We start from the raw sequence: 26,264 nt of genomic DNA, 5'->3' as shown, positions 1-26,264 counted from the left end.
TTTATAATATAAGAATCGCATTGATTAAGTATTTATTTCTTCAAAAAAATTAAAAGTAAAAACAGGAATAAAAATTAGCGCATTTTTTGTCCTTATAATTACACTAACTTTAATGAACGTCTTTTGCTTAAAGTATTTAGATATCCACATTAACATTTTCTATAGTTTAAAGTATTTAGATATCCACATTAACATTTTCTATTGTTTAAAATATTTAGATATCCACATTAACATTTTCCATAGATATTGACTTAAAATGAAAGGATTAAATGTTTAAAAAGACATTGACCAAGGTTTAGGAACGTGATAGTAAGTGGCTAAGTGGCTACATGCAACAAAATAACAAGAGAGCAATTTTGGCAACGTGCATAGTTTTGTTAATTGTGGGAACTTCGATTTTTCAATGCACATATCGCATAACTACTACCATTAATCTCAACAAAATCCATAGGGATGCCTAACATCTTCCCAAAAGCTTGTTCAGTCTTTCCAATGAAGTCACCTGTAAAAAAATAACAAGTAAATCAAATATATGAAGAGTTTTATCGACCCATCGGATAGTTTTAGTTTGGGATGGAAGTATTATGTGTAAGGTGGAGAGAAATGCATGATAGAGTCTAATGAGTTAAATGGTGAAAGTTTAAGAAAGATGAATGAAGGAGCTTCAATAAAAGGGTTTTCGGAGGTACAAAGAAGTACTAACAATATGTGGCATATGGCCAAGCAAAAAATATACTAGATGGATCTAAAGACTTTGGACCAAAAGGTGATAAATCCTGATGGTGAGACAAAAGTGTTCAAGACAAAGTTCAGACGGAAATATGTTGTTGTAAAGCATTATCATTGTGTAAAAATGTAGAAAGTTGGAGAAAACCACAAGACAACTAAGAAACCAAGTAAGAGATGAGACAAGGAAAAGACAAACCATATGTTTTGTTAAACAAATCTCAGAAGTGTCTACCACCTTGCAAAGGGTAGGGAAAGAAAGACAATTATAATACATTAGTGATGAAGATGGAAAAGTTTTGGTAAATGACAAAGATATTAAAAAAAATGGAAGAACTATTATCACAAGCATTCCAATGATGGACATTTTATCGCAGAATAACCACAAGCATTCCAATTTAGATTGAATACCCACAAAATAAGAGGATCAAAATTCTACATTTTATTGCAGAATTTTGGAGTTTGAGGTAAAAGAACTTTAAAAAGGATGGAGAATAACAAGGTGATTTGAGTGGATCATATACCTATTAGGGCCTAAAAGGTTCTAGGACAACGGCAGAAGAGTTGATTTACAAAGCTGTTCAACTAGACTACGAGATATAAGAAGAGACAAGTTAAGTAAAAACATTATAATCTCTATTTATATAAGAACAAAAGAGACATACAATTGTGCATATTATAGGGGATTAAGCTCATGAGTCCTATCGTGAAGCTATTAGAGAGGAAAATTGAGCAAATTTTGAGACAATATATGCATATCATTTAAAATCGATTTGCTTTTGTGTGGGGAAGTCACCTATATAAGTCACCCTTATACTTGCTAGAGCTTTGATGGAGTGATACCAAAGGAACCAAATGGATTTACACATGACTGTCCTATAAGTCAAACTAAGATGAAAGATATAAAGAGTAAGGTTAGCAAAAGGATGACAAACCTTTTGGTAGAAGCTAAATTTGGAGATCATGCTCTACCACAAGTCTATTTTGAGTCAATCATACGTGACGGAGAAATTGACGAAGAAGTGTACATTAGATTCAAATGGGTGGATGAAATGATAGTGTTACATGTGTCGTATGTGATAAAAAGGTATGACTCAAGATCAAGGAGAAGTTTTACCACATAACTGTAAGACTCACAATTTTAATTGAAGGTAAAACATTACCAAGAGAATAAACTTCAAGTAACAAAGATGAAAATAATGTGATTGATGAATAAAGACACTAGACAAGATAAGATTAAAAATGAATACATAATAAAGAAAGTTACAATAACTCTCATTATAGGAAAGATAGTAGAATTGCATCCTGGATTATTTGACATGTGTGCAGTAATGCAATTTTAGAGGAATAAGGAGGCCAAGAAAAAACAATAATGAAATGATTAACAAAAATTTAAAGATCAAGATTCTATGAATGAACATAATTTATGACAGAGTATTATGATGTTGTTCGATTGATGTAGCTGACTCCACCTAATGGAAATTGTCGGTGTCTCCTCCATTCTTCACCAAGATTAGTAATTGAGCCTTAATGTGTATCTCTTTGCTCATATAAACTAAACATCTAAGCAAAAGATATACTTACAAATTTGAAGGAACAAAAGAACCGAGATTAATCCGTGCATATAACAGAATATTAACAAAAATTATAAGACTCGCTTTCGATAGAACACAATGTATACTATGATCAAGTAAACAACTCCTTGAAAAAAATGGAAGAGAAACATATACGCATTACCTTAACAAAGGTTCCATTTGTAGCCATAGAAACAGATGGTTTGAGAAAGTCTCTGAAAGAAGGAAAAACAAAGTGTTGTATTTTCCATTCATACTCTGTCCATTCATTTTTAGGTTGAGAAGGCATGCCATGTTCCACTTTATTGTTGATAGCATCAACCCCTGAATAGAAAACTCAGCATGGCACTCAGTAACATGGTCAAGAAAGTTTTAACCAACAGGTTTAATAAATTTATTTTTTCTAAGATTAATCAACAGGTTTAAGGGCTATAACCCCATGGCATGGTCAAGAAAGTTTAAACCTAGTTAATTTTTCAGTATTAAAAGTTCTACACACTTAGGAAGTAGGAACTAAGCATTAAAATAACATGCAGTACATAACCCATAGTTGAACTGAGAGTAGTAAGCAAGTCGGGTTCTAATTCAGAATAATCATCTATGATCCTTAGAATGACAGAATAATGATACAGGCAAGAATCAAGAGAAATGAACAGATAGTTTGTTGTATAATGGCCACAAGTTGAGCTCATCTCTAGTACTGGAGAGTCCATTACTGCAACACGAGGAGAAAGAGACTTTTTTTTCTTAGAAAATAACTTACAATCATGACCGTTAAATAAATATTGTTGCCATGTGTCGCAATCCTCATCCAGTACAGGAGAAGATCCCTTCGCCACATTCTCTCAACCTCGCAAGACCCAAATGTACTTTCCCTCCTTTTGAATATACCTTAACAAAAAAATTTGTTCCTAAAAACTGTTGTCCTTTCCAATAAGAAAACAACAAAGTAGTCCTTCCCCAAAAACAACTTGACTTAGATTGACTCTGCCTCCACCAACAACAACAAAGGATCCAAACCCAAATTGCATGCCGAAGTCGTGGCAAACTGTCAGTTTTCCCTCTAACTTCGATAAGCAAGTCATACGACCATTAAATAACAAGCCGAGGTTTTGTAGCTCCTCTCACTACCTATATATCTATCATCTCATCAAAATTTAACATGAAGATATAGGCCAATTGTGCTGGAAAGGGGAAACAACATCCTAAAATGTTAAAAGGAAAAGGAACCAAAACTATTAAAAATGACAAGTGATTAATCCCAAGTACAAGCTTGTAATGTTAGCACTCCATGTTATCCTTGAAAAAGTGTTTCGCCATAGAAATATAATGACTTTTATGCTCCAACCAAATGCATCAATACCAACAATTTGATGTTGACTGCAATTGACCCATTTATGTTGGTGACAATCTCATAATGGGTAATAATACATGTCTTCGGTGCCCTCAAGACCTTCCATGTGTCTAAATTCAGGCCGAAGACTTCGGTGAGATGAAGAGGCATGGCCCTTTCAACAGGAGAGCTTGTATGTCTTAAACACCTTCTCTCGCAGTTAAGGTTTGGCAAAATTTAACCTATGAAGCTCATTTGTGAGAATCGGCAGATTTGTATAATCCCACTAATCTACTCATTCATAACATTCATAATGGGCAAAGCAAATAGAGATTGTTCGTCATCGTCCATCAAAATACTAATTTGGAATGATCTGTATTCAGTAGTACATCATATCTGAAGTCCAAGGATCAATTAGCATATATCTTCACTTATGTGGCAAGCTAGATGCATTCGACGTGTATGTACAAGCTTAAGGGAGAGTTGAGATTCTTAAGATTATTAGACGATCTGCTACTTATTGTATTTGATTAGAATTGTCGATATGATTTGGGAATCATATCTTATAATTATTTCTTATGCTTTTGTTCCCCGAAAGTTAATGGATTCTCATATTATAAAAAAAACAAAAGGGCCGAGAGTACAATGCACTCCAGCAAATTAGATTAAAAAAATGTCCTTTTTCAAGGGTATGCATGTACATTTGATGGTGATCAATAAAGTAACAAGCATCAAGTCCATACCAGTAATATCAAAGGTACCACGCTCTAGCTGGTTAACCTTCTTGTAATTAAACAGGCCGTCACCAAACGGATTGGGAAACATTGGTGGATGCATAGCATAGAGATTCCCCAGTGCAACTGAAATTCCTTGAATGCAATTCTTTTCATCTTTCCAATCAACCTACCATAAACATGTGGAGGGAAAAAGGACTTATCAACAAAAATTATGGAAGTCTTGGATATCAACTAGCACAAACATCAATATTCAGTTGAAAATGAATTCAATGGAATGTCAATTAAATAAATAATGGCACTCACTTAGGGGGTCTGGGGAGGGTAGATGAAATCAAAATAAGCAAAAAAATGTTTTGACCATAGCAATAAATTTAGTGCACAAACTGAATTTAGGCACACCATATTAGCTGATTAGATTACCAATGAGTCAAATATATAGTAAAAGAAATAACAGATGACTATTCAAACACAGATGAAGAGAGGAGACAGAAAAAAAATAACTAACATCATTTCCTAAACACAGCGCAAACTCATGGATGTGATCCATGTTAGGAGTATGCTTGTCAAGTATCAAAGGAAGACCAGAAATATTTCCGTGTTCGTCAATATTAATGCCAAAGAACTCATCCAGCATTTGAGCCTTTTCCTTTAGCAGCTTCGACTTCATCTGCAGAATAGGAAAAGTAAAGCACGTAAATATCAAATGGCAGGTTAGAAAGGAAACTAACAAATGAAAATATGGGTGTACAAAAAATTAACTAGTCCCCGATTCAAATCACAATACAAATAGAGCCATTGGAATCCGACATAGACAGCCACAAAAGCAATTTTGCAGAGTGAAAACGTGGTCAAAAGCAGCTTATGTGACGACATCGGCTATGAGGTTATGCCATAATGGGGCTAGAGCAGCTTCACTACCGACCACATTCACAGCAAAAGAGAAATTAGTTCTTGTAGTGTACGATATTTTAATTATCCCGTCAACCTCCAATAACATCGACGAGCAGCTATTGGCCCCCCTTCTCCTGGTAGAAGCTTGACAATGTATATCCATGAGTATATTAGGTTTGCATCCTAACTTATAGAAACTGGTTCCTATTAGACATAAGAACTAAATATTACAAATGTATATTACGACTTACATTTTAATCATTACATATTCGTGAGACCTAGAACTCTCCCCATGCCCAAAGGCCCCAAATATACTCCACAAATGATCAGATACCTCTTCCTCTCATCCTTCTTCGTATTAGAGGCAAAATAACATATTCCAACAAACGAACACACTAACAACCCCTAATAGTTATTGTAACTAACTCACTAAAGGGGTTACCTATCAGTACGAAAGAGAGAGTGGTCGTAAGAGAGGAGAATTCCCAATAGAGATAGTGAGAGAGAGATAAAGAACAGAGAGAAACAAAGACTAAGAGAGAATTATAATCTCTAAATGAGTAGAAAAGGGAAGGAATGAGCAAAGTGCAAGAATGATTTTTTGGATGAAGCAAGGTGTAGACTGGGTCCAATGTACACAACACATTCTGCTTGTGCCGATAGTTTTTTTACATTGTCTCTAATTCTTCATCCTTCTCTCCCTTCACAAATTTTGATCTCGTATTTTCCAAGAAAAAGAAAAGCATGCAAGCTTCTGACGTTCTTTACAGTTAAACTTCATAATAACAAAAATTACAGTTAATCTTCCAAAACTACATTATAAACAAAAGCTACATTATTCTTATATTATAAGATTATAGGACGAGATAAATAGCATTAATTAAAATGGCAGTTAATGTAAAACTAGAGGGTGATTACTTCGGCAATCTTCTCTTTGAGGTTGTCGTCATCCTTAACTTCTAAATCTATATCATCTTCCTTCAGTGCCAACAAAATCAAGTCTTTCAAGGGGAGTGGATCACTTATACTTATTGCCTTGTGGTGCGCAAATTGGCTCAGAAATTGCTGATACATAAGCTCTTTGCTGCAAATGAATTAAAGACTGTCAAAGACCAATTCCTTGAATGCATAAAGTGCTAAGTAGAGGTCAGATATAATAGTATATCTCCAAAAAAGTCATCAGCTTGTGTTAGCATTCAACAGCTTTAAACATTAATGAACTCTTACAAAACTTCTCACATCAAAGATTCCTTAACATAAACTAGAAAACCCAAGTAAAAGATTCCTGAACAGAAACTAGTAAAACCATGTGATAGATTCTTTAACATAAACTACCAAACCCAAGTTAAATATTCCTTAAAATAAACTAGCAAAACAACACATTTACCTCAAGTTTACAATATTCGCAAGATAAAGATGAGTATGATGCTGAAGCACAACAAAAACATTATCTGTCATTCCAATATATGAGCAGTGCCTTACAATGTCCATCATAGCTACAGGGTAGATGCCAGCGGGAAACATATTCCAATCAGCCTAATTCACAGAATGAACTTATAGTTAGGAGTACTTGAGTATTCTAGAAAGATACCTGGGTCACAGTCGTTATTGATCACAGCAAGAAGCGCTTGAACGCTAGTAAGATCTGCAGCAGTCTTTGGGTTCCTACTTGGACTAACTGAGGACCTGACATGAACAACGCAACTTGTTTGTTAAAGGATAAACCAATGGATATACTTCAATCCTTATAAAAGTGTCAAAAGCTTACGTATTTCAAGCACTCAAATATATCATACAAAGCAATTAGAACTAACAGCCTACATGTAGAAGGAAACAAAGGGAATCCAAAATTCCATAGGACACACATGCTCCTCATTACAATTATGCATAGAGCTCGTGACCCCATGCGTTCAAAATAACAAAGAAAAATGTTAATAGATGGAAGGACATGGCTCACTAAAAGAAAAAATGGGAAGGAAAAAGCCTTCACAAGACTGGTTCAGATTTTTTAATAGTCGTGGTCCAGAGTAGTCCTGTCGTCCAGACACTATCAAAAGACTGGTTGTAAGACCTCTGCCTCGCTGTTTTAATTGCTAATTTTGTGATGATGTGAGATCCGCACGGCACCTTTCTCAGGTCCATTAGAGAAGTGGGTCACTCATTTGAGTCCACTTTTGGTTTGTGGGCACTCATTTGAGAAGTGTTTTGTCCAGTTTTGTCCTCCTAGATTGAAGTGTTTTCAATATTGCACACAAGGTTATTTTGTTTACTTGCGGCTTTTCTGTATACTTTATCAGGCAAAATCAGGCTGTGAAGGCTTATTATGTCTTTAGCCAACGAGCATAAGGAATATCTAAGCTAAAGGGAGCTCAACAGGCTTCTTCCTAACTGGAAGGGATGAATAATATGTTTAAGTGGCTTGAGGAGTTTGTGTACTCAATTTCTCTATTTTTAATACAAGCATAAATCCCTCGACTTTAGGGAAAATAATCAAAGACATAATTACATAATCAATAACAAAATATGTCCTAATCAATAATAGAATTGGATAATGATAACATCAATCTTAACAAATCTGAACACCCTCTCAAGCAGGTTTAGTATAGCAATAAGATATTTGACAAGGGAAGATGTTCATGTAATCAAGATGTCATCTACATAACAAAGCACAGACTTTGTGAGTAGATCTAATTTGAACAAACAATGAATGGTCACATCTACATATATAACTTTTAGAGGTCCAATTTGAACAAACAATGAGTGTTTTCAAACAAGCTCTCGGAGCTTGTTTAAGTCCATATGTAACTTTGGCATTTTGCACACTAGATTCTTATTAGAGAACAAGACTTAAGCCTAGCTTAGTTATGTAGTTAGGTTAGAGTTAGAATAATTTCAAACTGTTGTGACAACTGTCACAACAATTGGCAGTTTTAGTTAAGTAACTGCTTTAAGCATCTGCTGTTTCAGTTACTTAAAGGACGTGACTTGTTTAGGACACCTCCTACAGTTCTTTGTTTCCGAAGCTTTCCCTCTCTTATATAAAGGGATAAGCCTTTTACATTTTAATTCAATCAATTCAATTCAATAAAGAATACAATTCAGATTTATCTTCTTCAAATTTCTTTTACATTTATCTTTTTTAAAATTCTTATATTTGACAGAAAGTCATCTCTTGAGAGACTGGGACATCATTTTGAATTTAAGGATTAATTAGTATATATTTTGACCAAGCCCCTCTAAGGTCTAGGAATAGCGTATAAATGTGACAAGCTAGTTCCAAATGCCAGGCATCAGCTTGAAGGGGGGAGTGTTAAGAATAGGATATCTTTTTTATTTAGTGCATTAACTACCCTTGATTAATTAGGATTGAACTTATATGGTAGGATGTTATCATATCTCAATCCCAAAAATCAAGGGTTTTGATCTTGTATCTATGTTTTATATTTTCAGAGGCAGGGTGATTTTTTAAAACAAGCAATTCAGATATATCTTTCATCTTTCTCAGGTAAGAGAAATTAAATAAAAATTAAAAATATATTGAAGTTCCAAAATTAAGTGAAGATGAAACGATTAGGAGAGAATTCAACAAAGAAAGGACCAAGAAATAGAGCTGACAAAAATTAATTGAAAAAAAGATTGTTAGCTTGTTAAGTGCAAAAAAATATAGAAGCATATACCTTACTGCATTCGAACAAGCACCCTTTTCAGTATGTCCATCAAACTTGGTTTGACCACAGGCTTGTAATCTTCCAGCAAGATCTAACGAATCTGTTCTGACCAACTTATGTACTGGCACTTTCTTTGATCTGGATTCTATGAGCAGTGTAGAATGTTGGAAAATAAATGAAAAACAATATGATAAGCCATAAAAGCGCAAGAAGTAAGACTTAGAAAAGACATAAATTCCAATACCCATTGCCTTAGAGTTGAGGTTAGCCTTCATGCTGGTATTAATTTGAGACGGAGAAGATTGCCTAGCAGTCTGCTACAAGCATGGGACAAAAATATGAATAGAAAATGGAATTAAGGTACTTCAAATAAAAAATGAACAAAGCAAAATCTGCATTCATCTTTTACAAGAATCAATTAGAAATTAAAATAGGTGTACGTAATATTTCGGTCCCCCTACAGTTTTCATCGATTTTGGTTTTGGACACCAAAGTTTAAAAGTTTAGTTATAGGTCCTACAGAGTCTTGCCATTAGTTGTGCCACATGGCTAACAGACTCGTAGCAATTAGTTAAAAATCGCACAAAGAGGCCCAAGGTGTGGCAAAAAATTATACTAGACTAATAGCAAGGTGAACGGGACTGGCACACACTTCACTGTGTGCAAGTCCTTGGAAAGGCAGTCTGCAGCAGCAGCACACGTGGGCACATGCGGGAGATTTTGATGCCGATCTTCAAGGGTAAGGTTGGATGGGCGATGCTCTCTCTGATCTAAGAGCAAAGGTCATCGGGACCAAAGCACAGGGTAGACAACTGAGGTCACAATTGAGATCTGTTTCTCACAGATGTGGTACAATTTCATAATATTTTATGAAGATTAAGGTTCTGCTTGATGCACTTATCTTTATAGATTGAGTTTTCAAACCATAAGCACCACAAATACAGCACAAAACACAACAAATTTCACATGGTTTCCTTATCTAAGAATCCAGTTAACACAAAAATAAAAAAACTTAAAATTACCAAATATTTCTAACCATCTAGTAAAATCCATAAACCATATAGTAAAATGTCCTAGAAAAACCTGCTCATCAAAGGATTGTGCTTCATTGGAACTCCTCAATCTTGATTCAACCATCGACATTATCTGTTCAATCATAGCTCCCTGATTTAAAATGCTAACCTGCACGCAAACAATGACACTGCTATAAAAAACAAGAGAGAAAGTACTAGTCAATGCAGCGTTATAAAGTACTGTAACTTAACGCTACCTTCAAAATGGGGTATCACTACACATGTTTCCTGGGGGAATCACATTTTTCCACATAAATTTTAAGTAATACTCTTTCTATTCGTTTTTACACCTGCTAAAGGTCTAAAGAAGGTATGTGTGTCTAGCATGAAGGATATTCAAAGGCAAATGTAAGCAGAAGTACAACAAGGTGAAGGTACCAAATGTTATACATATGTGTACTTCATGTTATACATAGACAATCATAAGCCATATTAAAATGTGAAAGTTATGATAGGCAGTCGACAACTAACATAAAACATTGTTGAGGCTCAATAATAAAGATCATATTAAATTTTCTACCTTCACTCAACTCAAGCAAACCCTATGAGTCTGTTTGGCATGTCATGATAGTATAAGCAAATATAATACATTGGGGCCTTATATGTTTTTATGTGACAAATTTATTGTACAACATGAATTTGATTAAGATTAAATATATGATTATAAAACCATATCATGTATGAGATTAGGACTAAATATATGATTATTAAATCATGTCATGCATGTGATTAGGATTCAATATATTGTAAAAGAGAGGAAAACATAAAGAGAGATGTAGTGTAAAGAGAAAGTAGCTCTCTGAAATTTTATTAATGAAGTGTTAATCACAAAAGATGAGGGAAATGATATTTATAACTCTTTGAACACCAAGCTATCTTTGTGTCCAACTATCATGAACTTCATATTGTTCATGGGCTTAGTTCAAATATTATTTTTTCTCAAAAGATAAGGGCACATGCTTAACTATGAGAGTCTTGTACTTTATTTTGTCTCTAACAAAGGACACAATGACCTGTAAATACCTAAGGGTTCTTCTTATAACAGTTCAATGAGATGAAGAGGAATCCCAATAAATTGGCAGACTTTGTTCCCTTTAAAAACAATGTCCGGACTGGTTATAGTGACATATTGAAGTGTCTCTACAATAGACCTATAGAAAGTAGGATCCTCATAATAGTGTGATCCTTACTGAGTAAGTTTGCAATTGCTAGTAATAGGTGCAGACATGGGCTTATGATCTCTTTCTAGAAGATCTCTGATGTATCTAGATTGGGACAGAAACAAAGAACTATCGGATCGATTGTTAATCTCTAAACTAGAAAGTATTGCAGCGACCAAGTTGTTTTAGAGCAAATGTGAAAATGAAGTTGTTGATGACTTGATTAAAAAGAGAGGGTGAGAACACTACGACTATAATGTCGTCTACATACACCAAAGCAAGGAGCTTGTAGATTTGAGAGGTGAAATAAAGTGTGAATTATCACATTTACTGACTCGATGATTGATCCTTTCAAACCATTGCATGTGAGCCTCTTTGAAACCACAAATTGCCTTGTGTAACTTACACACCAAGGTATTGTAACAATGTTGAAAAATCATTGGTTGTGTCATGTACACCTTCTCAACAAGAAACTCATTTAAGAAAGCAAAGCATTGTTGATATCAAGTTATTAAATAGGTCAATGATAGGATAAATCAAGAGCCATTAAGACTCTGATTGTGACTGATTGTAATGCATGAGAAAATGTTTCATTGTAGTACACACTATGCTTTTGATGAAACCTCTAGGCAACAAGTCTTACCATATACTTTTGTCATTTTCATTAGGGTTTTTTGACTCAAATAACCCACGCACATAGAGGAAAGATAAGGGTTATTATAGACGAGACTCAAAAGTCAAAAGGAATGACTCAAGATTATGAATAGAAGAAAGATCAGGTTGACTCTCAATGGAGGTGATCACCTGTCGAGATTCCTCATTTAAACTATCCAAAATGTAATCAATCTGCTCGGAGGATGTGATTGGAGAACCTTTAAAGATAAGAGCATCAACTACAACCTTAATCTTCATGGAATACTTTGAAATTCGACAAGAAACATGAGAGAGTGGAAGTAATTGCGATCTTAATTGTCTACCTCGAGCTTTAGTTTGAGAATTACAGAAGGAATGACATTCCTCTCATTGCCACCCAAAATGAACACAACCAACACTCGGGGTTGAAGGTTTCCATTGAGAGAATTCATGATCAAGCAAAAGAAGGATTTATCATGTTCCTCCCAATGTAGATAAGCATTATTCACACGATTGATGAGTATATCGCCATCACCGAGAAAACAGTGCACAATTCAGTGCCAATGAAAAAAGATTGGCAGGAATGGAAGTTAGGATTGCTAGCATAAAATGGCACCAAATAATAAAATTAGTCTCTAATGGTGAACCAGTGGTAGCGTTTGCCATAGCTAACTAACTCTGATACCATGTAGAAAAAGGGGAAAAGAAAGAGAGAAAGAGAGAGAGAAGCTAACTCTCAAAAAATTTAATAATGAAATTATAGATATAAAAAGATGAGGGAAATGATACTTATAGCTAGAGTAGATGAGAGAGCTTGAACAGCAAGCTATTCTTGTGTCTAATCAACTTTACACTAAGATAACACTCTCCTAACCTTTATTACCCTAAAATCAAGGAATTCATGTATGGAATCTTTTAAAATAAATAGAAAAGGCCTATGCATACAAATCAGTCAAGCAATTCATATAAATAATTTGTATATTGTATTTATTTACGGAAATGACAACTAGTCCACACAAAAACAAAGCAATGTAACTAGTCGCTTTGTAAGGAGTACTGGTCAAATTATTTTATGACAATGAACAAAAGGAGAATGTGTAGTTCAAGGCAACACAAATCTTGGAGATTGAGTTTTGGTTCTTCAGATCATATAGTCAACAACCTCTTTCTTTTCTCAAAATAACACAACCCAAAATACCACAATATATCACTCTTGCTAATAGCTCTAGATCAAAGCTACTAGCATGGGAAGTCACATTGTTTCCCTAGATAAATTTAAATTAAATTTTACTCATGTCGGGTTATCCCTTTAATTTGTCACGATTAATCAACCCACTCATACTTTTATTCGTTTTATAACCTTCACCAATCACTCCTTTACTATATAGGACCGGAGAAATGGACAAGCAATTGTTGAACGAGTTAAATCACATGGCCTATATTATTTTCAACACCTTTCTCCAATTGTTTGTGTGAGTATAGATACCTTATGGCTCATCAGTCATCACCTAGGTCATCCAATTGCTTATGAGGCATGTCATTTTGATAAACATGTTCGAACTTCATTTCCACAGGTTGCTCATAGTCAAATTCTACTTCTTATGTGGTTCATTCAGATGCCCTAAGGTCCTAGCCGTGTCATTTCTAATTTGGGATATAGGTATCATGTTATCTATCTTGGTGATTTTTCAAGACGCATTTGGATTTATTTTCTGAAAAAGGTAGTAACTTTTTTCTATCTTTCAAAAATTTTGCAAAAAAATTCAAACCCAATTTGGTCATCCTGTTCCGCTTTTACGAAGTGATAATGCAAAAAAGGATGCTATTCTGCATACTTCAATAATTTTATGATTTCTTATGCCATGATCCATTAATCTACTTGCCCTCATACACTTCAACAAAATGGTATTGTCGAATGTAAGCATATTGAAGAGCCCCAACTACTTATTTGTACAGAGTAGGATTATCAAAGGATTTTGACTCAATTTTGAATAGCCTGCAAGTAGTTGTCATAGGAGTGATGTCAGGTTTGGCAGATTCCAGATTGGCTCACCTAAGAAGGTCTTTAACATACTTGGTTTGAGTGAGAAGTAGATAGCCATCTTGAAGATGTTTAACCTCAATTCGCAAAAAATAGTACAAATTTCCTTACTTTTTAAGAGCAAAGGCGGTGCTCAATTTGTCAACAAGAGCATAAATTTGTGAGATTGATGACCCAGTGATGATTATGTCATCCACATAGACTAAGACAAACAATTGATACCATGTGAAAAGATAAAAGAAAACAAAACAAAAGAAATATGGCATGGCAGTCCCGCTTTTTGCATCAACTTTAAATTAATAACAAACATGATAGCAACAATTCACAATCAAATTTCTATAAAATAAGCATCAAAATAACAATAACACCACCAAAAGTCAAGTGTTTTGGTCGGTGAGTTTAAACTTTATTTTAATACAAGTTGTTACATACTTTAGCATTAAATTTAATATGAAAACATAGAATAATATACTGATGCGGATTTATAATAACATTCGTACCTCTTTCTTTGTTGCATGCATATTGAAAACATAGAATAATATACTGATGCGGATTTATAATAAGATTCGTACCTCTTTCTTTGTTGCATGCATATTGACATCAATTTGCCCAGGTGGCAAGACGATTGAAATATACACAAAGGGTTTTGATGCCTTGTGCAACTTTTTTGTATAAACAACTTCAATAGCTCTCTTCAATGCAGACCACTCAACTAATCTATCTGAGGAACATAACTGGTAAATTAGAATCTATAAACAATTATCTAATATTGGACAGAAATTTATATATTCATTGGTGATAAAATTAAAGTACATAAAGATAAAGAATGACATATAACACAGTCTTGCTCAATGATAAAATTGAAAGGTGCAAAAAAAACATAGAATAACATAACATCAAATAACAAACACCTAAAAAGTTTAAAAATGTCAGCGTAACTCAAGACGACATGAAATTTAAAAATGTCAGCGTAACTCAAGACGACATGAAATGGAAACGGTAGAAATTTCATTGCTTATGGAAAGGTTTATTGTGGAACCTTCCAATTCCAATGTAATAAAAGAGAGGGTCAGGTGGATAAGGCTCCCACTTTGTGGAGTTTAGGGAAGATATATGCATATAAAGACATAAAGTTATCATAAAACTATACAAATCAGAATCTTGTGATTCTCCTTAATTTGTCCCAATCTTCAACACTTTGCCTCAATACTGGTGGTAGATATCTATCACACCCAAATTGGACCTGATTGTTTCGTATGTGTTCCTTGGAAGTGCCTCAGTAATAAGGTCTGTTGTTTGTCTACTTGATGAAACAAGGTCAACACTTACGATCTTATGATCAATTCTCTCTTTAATGAAATGTCTATCAATTTCCACATGCTTTGTTCTATCATGGTCGATCGGGTTCTTTGCAATGCTTATAGCAACCATGTTGTCACAAAGTACTCTCATAGTGTAGTTATTAGGAATTTTGATATCATCCAACATTCGTTTGAGCCAAATCTCTTCACAAATTCCTTGTGCCATAGCTCTGAATTCAGCTTCTGCACTACTTCTAATAACCACAGAGTGTTTCTTACTTCTCCATGTTACCAAATTTCCCTAGACAACTGTGCAATAGCCTGTAGTGGATTTCCTATTGGATAACTCCCTGCCAAATACGAGTCAATATAGACTTCAATTCCTTGGTTTGAGCTCTTCTGTAAGTGGAGGCCGCGACCTGGGGTAACCTTTTGTTATCGTAGGATTCTACTTAAGGTCGTCAAGTGAGTCACAGTTGGGTTGGACATGTAGCGACTAGCCAAACTTACAGTAAAACCAATATTAGGTCTAGTGTGAGTTAGATAGATTAACTTTCCAACTAAGCTTTGGTATTTGTCCTTATCAACTGGTATATTTTCTTCCTCCCTCTGTTTCACGGGTTCTATGGGAGTATTGGCAACAATGCATCCAAGCATCCCTGTTTCTTTTAGTAAATCTAGAATGTACTTCCTTTGAGAAACATAAATATCATCCCTTGTCCGAGGAACTTTAATCCCTAGAAAGTACTTGAGTTGGCCTAAATCTTTGACTTCAAATTCTTTGGTCAAGATACTCTTTGGTCAACATTGCTGCATATGATTGGTTCTTGAGTCCTTTTTCTGATTCTTCAATTTGGAGTAGGGCGATTCCATCACACTCTTTAGCACTGCCATTCATCTTCCCGGACTCCAAAATCCGAAATTCACACAAGTTAAGGGAGAATTTAGAAACACATTTCAAATCTCTTGTCATATTGCTAATGGACAGCAAGTTGCAATTAAGTTTTGACGCATATAGAACAGATTCAAGTGTAATATTAGGTAAAAGAATATTTGATCCTATACCAACGACCATAGAATGTGTCATCTACTATTCGGACACTAAAGTTAGATGGACAAGGAGAATAACTATTAAACAAGTTAAAATTTCCAATCATGTGATCAGAAGCCCCTAAGTCAACAACCCATGACTTTGTTTTTTCCTTGCTAGTATTTAGAACAAGTAAGAAATTACCTCTCAGAGCCACTAACTACATCAGTACCACCTTTTTCTACATAAGTTTGTTTGAGCAATTTTTGTAGAGCCTCCATATGTTCCTTGCTAAATGAAGATGAGTTAGAATTTACCTCAGCTTTTTGGCGGTTAAAGAATGTGTTGGCTCCATTGTCCCTGCTTTTGATTTGCTTGACTTCTAAGGGTTTTCATTGTATAACCCAACATGTTTCTTTTGTGTGGCCTAGTTTCTTGCAATGATCACAGTAGGGGCGATTTTTCTATTGAAATGGCTGAATCATGTTTCCACTTGCTGTCATTGCCAAGTTCTCGGTTGAAGGTGTTGAGATGGCATTCCCTAACATGTGTTTCCCCCAACTCTCTTCTCTCCTTACTTCTGAGAAGGCTTCCAGAATTTTGGGAAGAGATTTGGTTCCAAGGATCCTTCCATAGACCTCATCAAGGTCCTTGTTTAGTCCCAAAAGGAACTTGTAGATTATGCCCTTCTCCACTAGCTCTATGAATTTGTTCTTATCCTCTGGACAGCCCTGTGTGACTTGCTCATATATGCCGAGTTGTTGCCAGTGTCTACTAATTATATTAAAATACTCAGTAACTGAAGATTCTCCACTTCGAAGGTCATGTAGGACGCTTTTAATCTCAAATATGGCATAAATTTGTCCACATTTGAATATGTCTCCTTCACACCATCTCATATCTCCTTTGTAGTGGCATAGAACATGAAATTCTCAACACTTCATTGGTCATGGTGTTGAGCACCCATGACATTACTTGGGTATTCTTAAGTTGTCATTTTGGAAAGGAAGTGTTTCCATCCCCTTGTATTAGAGTAGTTCAATTTAACTGTTTTAGTTAAAATGTATATGACTTCTTTTATTCCTTCAATGAATCTGGTCCATCTTTATGACCAGATTCATTACTAGTTAGTTTTCTGGTTTGCTATAAGTAAAGAGCTCTTGCTCCTTTTTGTATTCACATTTTCAGAATATCAAATAAAGAATAGGATAATATTCTTTCTCTCTCTTGCATTTTCTATTTTCTCCTTCTCTCTCTTTTTCTCTCTTTTCCTCACGGGAACATCTTCTCTATTCTTCACGGTTCTCACTTCCCTCTCTTCTCTCATTCTACAAAAACAAATATTTGGACATAATATTTCTCCAGTGATATAGCCTTTTCTCCCCTTTCCTTGAAGGAAGATCTTCAGTGATCTTAACCATTGGGTATAATTTTGCCCATTAAATTTATGGCCAATGATGAGATGATTGCGCCCATCGGGTATAATTTTGACCATTTAATTTGGCTATTCGTCCGAAGTTTCCCCCATTGTTGGCAACTCTAGGATTTTCTTAGGAATGGATCAGATCGAGCTCTGATCTAGTGCGAAATTCTGATTTTATTTCTGTATATTTGTAAAATAATACAAAGGATGATTTATACACACTAGGAGATTAAAGTTGGGTGCTAATCTAGCCTAAGAATGAGGGAAGTTATGCCCTTTATAATTGCTACTTATTATAAATAGGAAAAACTAGAAATCAGCTAATACTAATATACATTTCAAGACATAAAGTTGTCATAAAACTATACAAATCAGAATCTTTCCTTAATTGTGCCAATCTTCAACAATAATATTATATTTGAACTCTTACAACATAGATTTCATAGTTAGGAAGTTTTTAGATCAGATAGCCCACTGCACGAGGCACCCACCTTTGTAGGGGAGCTACAAAGGTAGAATGGTAACCCTTCAAGCTTCTAACTTGAAAGCAATTTCCCGAAGTAGAACCCTTAAACATCATATCACAGTGGCAACCTTACTATTGGGATAGTTGACACCCATAGCCAATAATGATAAAGAAATAAGTTTTGCCAATGTTTATAGTGTAATTTATCATCTCCATTAGATGGTTGCGTGAGTATTATTAATATTAGTAAAGCTATTAGTTTTTATAATAGTATGATATGAATAACTTTATACATGTCAGTAAGGTATGTGTATATAGATAATGAATACCATTAATGAAAAGGATCATAGTCGTTTTCTTGGCTGCATAAGTTGCATTTGACATGAAACCATGCATCTCAAAAACTGAAGTAGATGGATTACTATCTGCAACTTCAATTTCCATCAGGCTGCCAGCAACTACAATCCCGTAAACAGATCTGATGACATCAAGCCTAGAAGATCTGACATTGGTGTGAACATCTGGTCTAGTAGCCTTATGCTGATAGCAACACAAGTCCCAAACAATAAGTGAAAATTAATATATGGAATTGACAATGTATCATATAAGATTGCATTAGATAAGTTTGACTGCTCAAGAGACCAACCTTTCTGCAAGAGAAACTGACATTAGTGTGATGAAGAGCAAATCTGCTTACTAAGTCTACAATCTTTTTATAATCTCCATGAGAATTTTGCAAAGCCTTCTTGCTAGCAGCCATGTTACAGAATAAATTCTCAACCTAATAACACAAGCACAAGAATTTCAACCCGCAATAAAGTTAATTACAAGGCTAATTTGAACAGAAGATCTCAGTTCTGAAAGTCTACAACCAGTATTTGCATTATGGCGTTCGGTCAAACAATGTATCCGACCCCACTTTGTGGGATTAAGGCTTGGTTGTTGTTGTGAATAGAAACAGAAATAAGAATATAGATACAAAAAAAAAGAAGGAAAAGATCTCAGACACAACAAAAGAAAAGAAAGCTACACAGACAAAGTAAACAGAGTACAGAACTAAGTCAGAACAAAGGCAGCCCAATCTCTATGTGAATCTGAAATGGTAACCCCCTTAAACAAACTTAGTCAAGCAACAAATAGAAGATAAGAACCTTATTGTGATTACCACAACACACCATCTATCCCATTCTAGTTGTCACTTTAGCATAACGGACACTTTATTTAATGCAATAAAGAAAAAAGTAGTCAATACACCTTGATTTCCTAAGGTGACAAGCAATATATAAAAACTTAAAAATGCTAAGCTGACAATTAAAATGGAATGGGTGGAGCATATCTAGAGACATTGAAACTTTGACAAATCCAGGTATTCCCTTCCAAACATATGCACCATAAAATAGCAAACACAATTCCAATAAGTTAGCAATCACAATTCTCATTTCTTTTTCCAAATAAATCTTGTGGGTGATTCAATAAAGACATGAATATATGTCCAACACTGAGATTGATACAGATGGAGATGTACAACTAATAGCAAGTGAAGTAGAACATAAACAAGGAAAACTACAGAAATGCATGGATAGCCAATGAAGAAGACAAGAAACCTCTTAGTCAATATTTCAGGTAGCTTGATAACCTGCTTCCCTGATATAGTAGTATGTGATGCACTATCTTCATATTGTGAGACCAGTGCCAAGTTATAAAGGTTTGATGAAGTTTTACAACTAGGAAGCAAAAGAACGGGTTCAAACGGTCATGTTTTGAATGCAGCTTAAACATTCCTAAGTGTGAAGTGTTAATACCAAGGAGCACAAATAAACTTCCAACTAGTTTAATGAAACATCTTTATAGTCTGAGTGTCTAGACCATTTTAATTGTCATAATATTAATTAAAGTGATATTTACACAAAGTAATCCAAATGTTCAAGCAATGACAAAGGACTACTTCATACCGTGACTTGTGTTCCTTTTACAGCAGCACATGGCTTTGGCTCATGCTCCATGGCACCATCTTTATAGGATACCCTGAACAATAAAATCAGAAAGTTAAATGATCATAAGTTTATTAGGTTGGCCATTGGTATTACACCTACAGTATTGAGAGAGGTATTTTCTCCTTTTTCAACTAAACCCGATAGTTAAACAGTATCCCAAAAAACAGTGCACATCAGTCGAAATCGTTACAGATTAAGAGAAACTGAATATAAGAATTGAATTGACGTATTATGAAAAGCTTGATTGATACAACTGATGCTCTGCTTATATATACCAAGAGATGATCTGTCATAGCTTCAACTAACAGAACCACTCCTAACTGCCTCTGTTAACTCAGCAGATGCTTGTTATATGGTTGACTAAACTAAAAACTAGTTTTGACTAATATATTGCACTAATACTCCCCCTCAAAGAGAGTTTTGACTAACATTGACAAAGAGAGCATCAGAAACCTACTTCGATGTGTTCCCTCCCATCAAGCTTCAAACTTGAGAAGAAATACTCAGTATGATTCGATTTCATCACAAGTTCGATGAAGTGCCTCCAGATTAAGAAACAGATATGTTAACTTAGTGGCCGGGAATGGCAGAGAAAGAGGAGTATAAGAAAGAGAGGATACAAAAGGGGTTGGACTGTTGGAGGAGGTGGTGGTGGAATTCCAATAGGATCTGTGTTGAGCCATATAGCTCTATACCATGTAAAATGTGCAAACTATACTAGAGAGTGAGAGAAAAATTGAATGATAAGAAACAAAATTGGTGTACTATGAAATGCTTAATTCATGCTTTGGTTATATATACCCAGAGATATTTGAAATAACTGGAACTAACAGAAACACTCATAATTGCCTCTGCTGACACAAATGAAGCTTCTTACATGGATGACAAAACTAAACCACCTATGGCTAGTTTATTATGCTAATGACATGCTTATAGTATTTATTTGTTTAATTACTCTATTGGTCACTAAAATTTATAGGGAAAATCAAATATGACTCTACCCTGAAAAGGTTTTTAATTAAGTCCCTAAGCTTGGAAAATTTTGAAATTGAATCCTTGGTACAGATTTCTGTTAGGTTCCCATAAGTGATCCATTATCTCATGCATTTCAGGACTTCGAAGTTTCTACGAAATTTTAAATAGGTCAGAATACTTTTTCGTTAAATTCTTAAACTTGATATAAGCGACTTGGTTTCAAAAAATTTCATGTTACGAAGTACGAACCCAGTAAAAACATGGATAGTATAAGGCTAAGAATCATGAATGAGACACAATAGGGACACAACAAAATTTTAAAATTACTATGATTGAAGATATAAAATTAATACAGAAGCACAAATCATATATTCAAAGAGAGAAATGTAAACATAATTAAATAAAATTATTAACTTCCTCTAATTACCCTTTACCCTTCCAAAAAAGGATTATCCTCTGTAAAAGTACAAAAATTTAATAAAGTAGAATCAAAGCAACACACAATATGTGAAATTTCTTATATTTCTCTAGTTCATATCCATCAAATATCCACAATGTAGTAGTGTAAATTGGGATCACATCTTTTGTCTCACGATTTGTAACACTCGACATCTTTTTAAAACAATGACACGAACTGGCAAGTAGAGTGACATACTATTTGGGATAGAAGATGTGCTCCCGGGTAAATGTGTAAATTTTACCTGTATCCATGCACACTCCCTTGGGTTATGGTAGTGACAGTAACATCACCCAAATGTGAGATGCTGGAAAGTGCTTCTCCCCTAAAACCCATTGTCTTCAGTCTCATCAGTTCCTCAAACTTTAACAACTTTGATGTTGTGTGCCTCCCACACATTATTGCCAGGTCCTCGTACTAGAAATAAATAAATAAAAATGGCCAAAAAGCAAAGTTAAATAAAGAAAGATAAAACAATGTATACAATACTGTAGAACTTTTTTACACTTTCACTGCAGCATCATCAATCATCATTCATATTCAAACGTATCATTGCGCTTTTAAACGGGTGAATAATGATGTAGCGGGAGTTGTGTTGGAAGTAAATCTTGTTACACTGATAATGTATAGATATTACTGAGTCGGATCAAAACATATGGAAAGAATAACATACTCGTACTCCATGGCCATTGTCATTGACTTGGATGAGTTTAAAACCACCATCCTGGATGATGACGTTAATATTAGTGGAGTGAGCGTCAAGGCTGTTCTCGATAAGTTCCTTAACGGCCGAGAGAGGGTGTTGGATGACATCACCGGCGGTGATTCGTTTAACGACGGAGTGGCTGAGGCGGTGGATTTTGGGTGGGCATTCACCGGAGTTATGGTTACCAAGTTCCATGTTCATTTAGGTTTTGAGTTGAAGGTTCAAACTGTGTTCAGTGCCTTGCGAGTTGGGTTGTTTTTTTCGTGCCTCTAGAATATTCTTATAATAACAGAGTGCCTCTCTCTCTCTCTGACCCTTTGTCTATCTTATCATACAAGACAACTTTTGGCTTTTGGTTTTCTTAGTCTTTTATCTTTCTTATTATATTGTTTTCAATAACAAAAAAATTTAAAGATTAAAAGTTTAATTTCGATAAACGAAGAGAATCACTGACAGCAATAAGGATTACTTCGTTATAAAAAATAATTATTTTATTACCTTCAGACTTTTTCTATAGAATCTTGTGGAATAGTTCGACGAGATTTAATAATTTGATATTGTTTTCAGGTATCTACTACACGAATGGTGGAAGAATAAATTTGGAAGTTATTTGACTGATTTTATATTTGAGTGGTTTTTCTTTAAGAGTATAATGTCTATGCATCAACAGCGTAAAGGTTTATATCATGTTAGTATATCATTTTATTTTTTATTTGGATTACTTTTTTAAAGTCAGTCGTGATAAAAATGAATAGTAAATAATTCACTGACAGTGTAAACAACTCTTACATAATATATATATATATATATATTCCTGTTTTTTTTAAATACACCTTTTTAATTGTTATTGAATACAACTTTTATGGTGGTGTACTAGTAAATATTATAGCTTAATGGTATATATATTTTTTGTATTATTAAGAGTATTCTCTTATCTTTTTTTGTGATAAGTTAATCTCTTTTGGAACTCGTGACTATTGCTTCTCAGAAATCAAACATTTAACGTTAGGGAATCCATAAAGATCTTATATCACTATAACAACATCTTGTTAATTAGTTTAATAGTATGTGAGAGGGTGTTCTATGTTGGGTTCAAATTCAAGTGATTATAGTTTGAAATAATATGATTTTACTTACCATTGCACTGCTATATTAACTTTAAAGGCTTGAAAAAAATATTGATTACAAAAATAACTTTTCCTGATCCCCAAATTTTCTTGAAACTTGGTCAGTAGTCTGGTGAAGCAATAAGTGATTAGAACTGTATCCCCAAATTATAGCACTCTATAGAAGATAGAACAATTATATATTCATCCCATAATATTAGGTCATAACCCAATCTTACAAACTAAGGAAACTAAGAAAACTAATATGTCGTGTTTAAACCACAAATTGAGTCTAAACATGGTGAGATAATAATAAATAATAAAAACGAAATATAAAGTAAAAATTATTTATGTCTCTACCATATGATTTTCATCTCTAAATTTTTTTCACACAATTAAAAGTTATAGAGAATAGGAATCTAATATTGGATTTTCCAATCTAATATTTAGATAAGTTAATAGATTTATCTATACCAATATCATTTACTAATTTTAATCAAATTAAATTCATTTAAATCCATCATTATTTCATTTTATCTTATTTAATATAGCCATCCCAGATGAGTTTCTATGAGAAATGGACTACACTAATGGACTAGGTTCCTTTTTCATAGTACATATACATAATATATGACTTTCATATCTATATCTATACAGTATAAAGATTTATACACAATCAATCGTATAAACTATACTAATTGAATATGTTCCTCATATAATATATATATATATATATATAAAAGTTTAGTATCTATGTACTTTCACTTTAAAAATTTATACACAATCAGTTTATCATTCATTTTAGAATTAGACTACACTAATTGAATATGTTCCTCATATAATATATATTATATATGAGTTTAGTATAGCATAAAGATTTATATACAGTTACATTATTCATTTGTATTATTTTTTAAAGAGAAATTGACTACACTAATTGAATATGTTCTTCTTTAAGTTTTCATACATACATATTTGTAATATTTATGCATTGTAAGTATAAACATTTATACATAGTCAATACATGATCTATAATGAGTGTTAAATCTATGCACTGATAGTATAAAGATATACACACAATCAATGCATCTTTCATCGTTCACTTAAATTACTTTTTTTCAAAGTCAATGATGACTGAAAATGAAGGGCGGATGTTGCAATGATAGTACAAAAAACACATACACTGTCAGTGTATACATTTTTTCCATCTATAATTCATTTGTCTTACTATTTTTAAAGAGTCAACAATCATTAAACATGAATGATGAGTAACATATGGCAATATATAAAATTCATACACATTATCAGCGCACACATTTTTTCTCTCTATATATTCATCAACCAACCTGTATTTATAAAATTATGAATTGTTTTCCTAATTGGACATTCCTTTATTAGAATACCTTGTCAGTATTCATATATGTAGTAATCCTTCTTGATCTTTACAATATTTTTTTAGCAAATTGCCAAACAATTTTCTGTAAATTTGCCAAATTATCATCTGAAAAAAAATGTATGCATTAATGAATGATAGATAATATTTATTATTAATTATCATTTACTTTTCAAAAAAAATAATCTAGATGAATGATAGATAATATATTGGATATTATGTATAAATATTTATACTGAAAATGCATATATATTCCACTCCAACTGCTATTTCACTACTATTTTCAATTAAATGCACTTGGCTCTTATACATAAGCTCCTATCCAATTGGTTCTTACCCAATTTCATTTTGCATTTTCTACTTTTCTGTGAATTTTGTTCTATGCAGTGTTGTGTTTTTAATTTTATTGTTAAAAGTAATGTTTAGAAGTTAAATTCCTCTATTGGACAATATGATCTTTCTAGGAAAATCTGTTAATTTGAAGATGCTTGTGAATTGTTCCACTAAGAGGTTGATGTCCTATAAGCAAAAGCGTGCTTTGTTGGAACAGATAATCACACGTTTCGAAAAAGACTTTCTTACTATCAACGTGAGAGGATACAACTGGTTATAAAAAAGTGAGCCTATTTTAATGCTCATAGAATGAGCACTGGTATGCGTTTCCTATGCTTAAATTTCACTTAATTCCTTAAATGTCAACTTTGTAAAGTATAAATATCATCCAAGAAATTTACTTACAGTAATTGAAAGGTGAGTTTATACAGAACTTACAGTCTATAAAGAAGTAAACTTGGATCATCTTCATGTTGATGGATCATATATACTAGTATTTTTACTTGGATGGTTACTATATCTGCAGATACATTAAGATTCAGTAAGATATCAATCTATTTGTAACCAATCCTATATGGCACATCATTATTTAGGAGGAATGAAACTGCTCCAAAGTTGGCAAATGATCTTTTGCTTGATTTGAAAAGTAGAACATCTGAAATCGGACTGTATGTTATCCCTCTGTGTGCGCGCGCGTGTGTCTCATGCTTTCAAGATTCTTTGTATAATGAGAACACTTTCAATTACAATCAGTGCAGAAATCCTGGTTCCAAGACCTCTTCATCCAGCAAATCAGGGCATATCAGCGAGATACATTGAGAGGATAAGAACCTCTACGCGAATCTGAAATGGTGAACCCCGTAAACAAGCTTGGTCCAGCAACAAATAGAAGATAAGAACCTTGTCCTCGATGTTGAAGATCGGAAACAAATGAATTTTATCAGCATATTCCCAGATTGCCCCTCATATGGCCAACCTTTCCAATTAACGAGGAATTGATCCGCCAATCACCATGGCGAGAAGCTGGAAAATAACTACTGAATACAGCTTCGGGTTGGCCGGGGATTCCACATAATGATCCCCAACTGCATTTATTTTAACCTAAGAAACTTGAAATATTGCACCATGTGGGATTGAGCTCTCAACAAATGATCCTTCAACTGTCTAAGAGCCTCATTTCTACACTGCACAATCCAATTCACCTAATCTGAAGAAATGCCTATAGATGAATATTTACACCATAC

General features: G+C 33.9%; 1 protein-coding gene and 1 long non-coding RNA gene across 3 annotated transcripts in view; both read right to left on the bottom strand.

Moving 5' to 3' along the window:
- On the bottom strand, nt 286-22,507 carry LOC109345563 (DNA mismatch repair protein MLH1-like). 2 transcript variants are annotated; one of them, XM_019584642.1, is made up of 16 exons: nt 22,156-22,507; nt 21,727-21,899; nt 20,009-20,081; nt 18,703-18,837; nt 18,386-18,596; nt 14,409-14,557; nt 10,013-10,111; nt 9,174-9,243; nt 8,939-9,074; nt 6,853-6,947; nt 6,649-6,757; nt 6,180-6,345; nt 4,876-5,037; nt 4,377-4,536; nt 2,464-2,624; nt 286-502 (listed from the first exon to the last, which is right to left on the bottom strand). In XM_019584642.1, exons 1-16 carry the CDS (start codon nt 22,387-22,389, stop codon nt 458-460), a joined length of 2,178 nt encoding a protein of 725 aa, XP_019440187.1. In that variant the 5' UTR covers nt 22,390-22,507; the 3' UTR covers nt 286-457. The 2 variants fall into 2 exon arrangements, with proteins under 2 accessions (XP_019440187.1, XP_019440186.1); XM_019584641.1 differs by having other exon boundaries at nt 9,174-9,246; nt 22,156-22,505.
- Nucleotides 25,394-26,264, bottom strand: part of LOC109345572 — a 2,170-nt gene continuing 1,299 nt past the window's right edge. The window contains exon 2 of the long non-coding RNA XR_002107425.1: nt 25,394-26,239. This is a non-coding gene — a long non-coding RNA (uncharacterized LOC109345572). The remainder of the gene's footprint in view (nt 26,240-26,264) is intronic.

Source organism: Lupinus angustifolius, chromosome LG04 (assembly GCF_001865875.1).
Source record: "Lupinus angustifolius cultivar Tanjil chromosome LG04, LupAngTanjil_v1.0, whole genome shotgun sequence".
NCBI classification, from domain to species: Eukaryota; Viridiplantae; Streptophyta; class Magnoliopsida; order Fabales; family Fabaceae; genus Lupinus; species Lupinus angustifolius.
The sequence above is the reverse complement of the archived record's forward strand: the minus strand, read 5'-3'. Positions and strand labels throughout refer to the sequence as shown.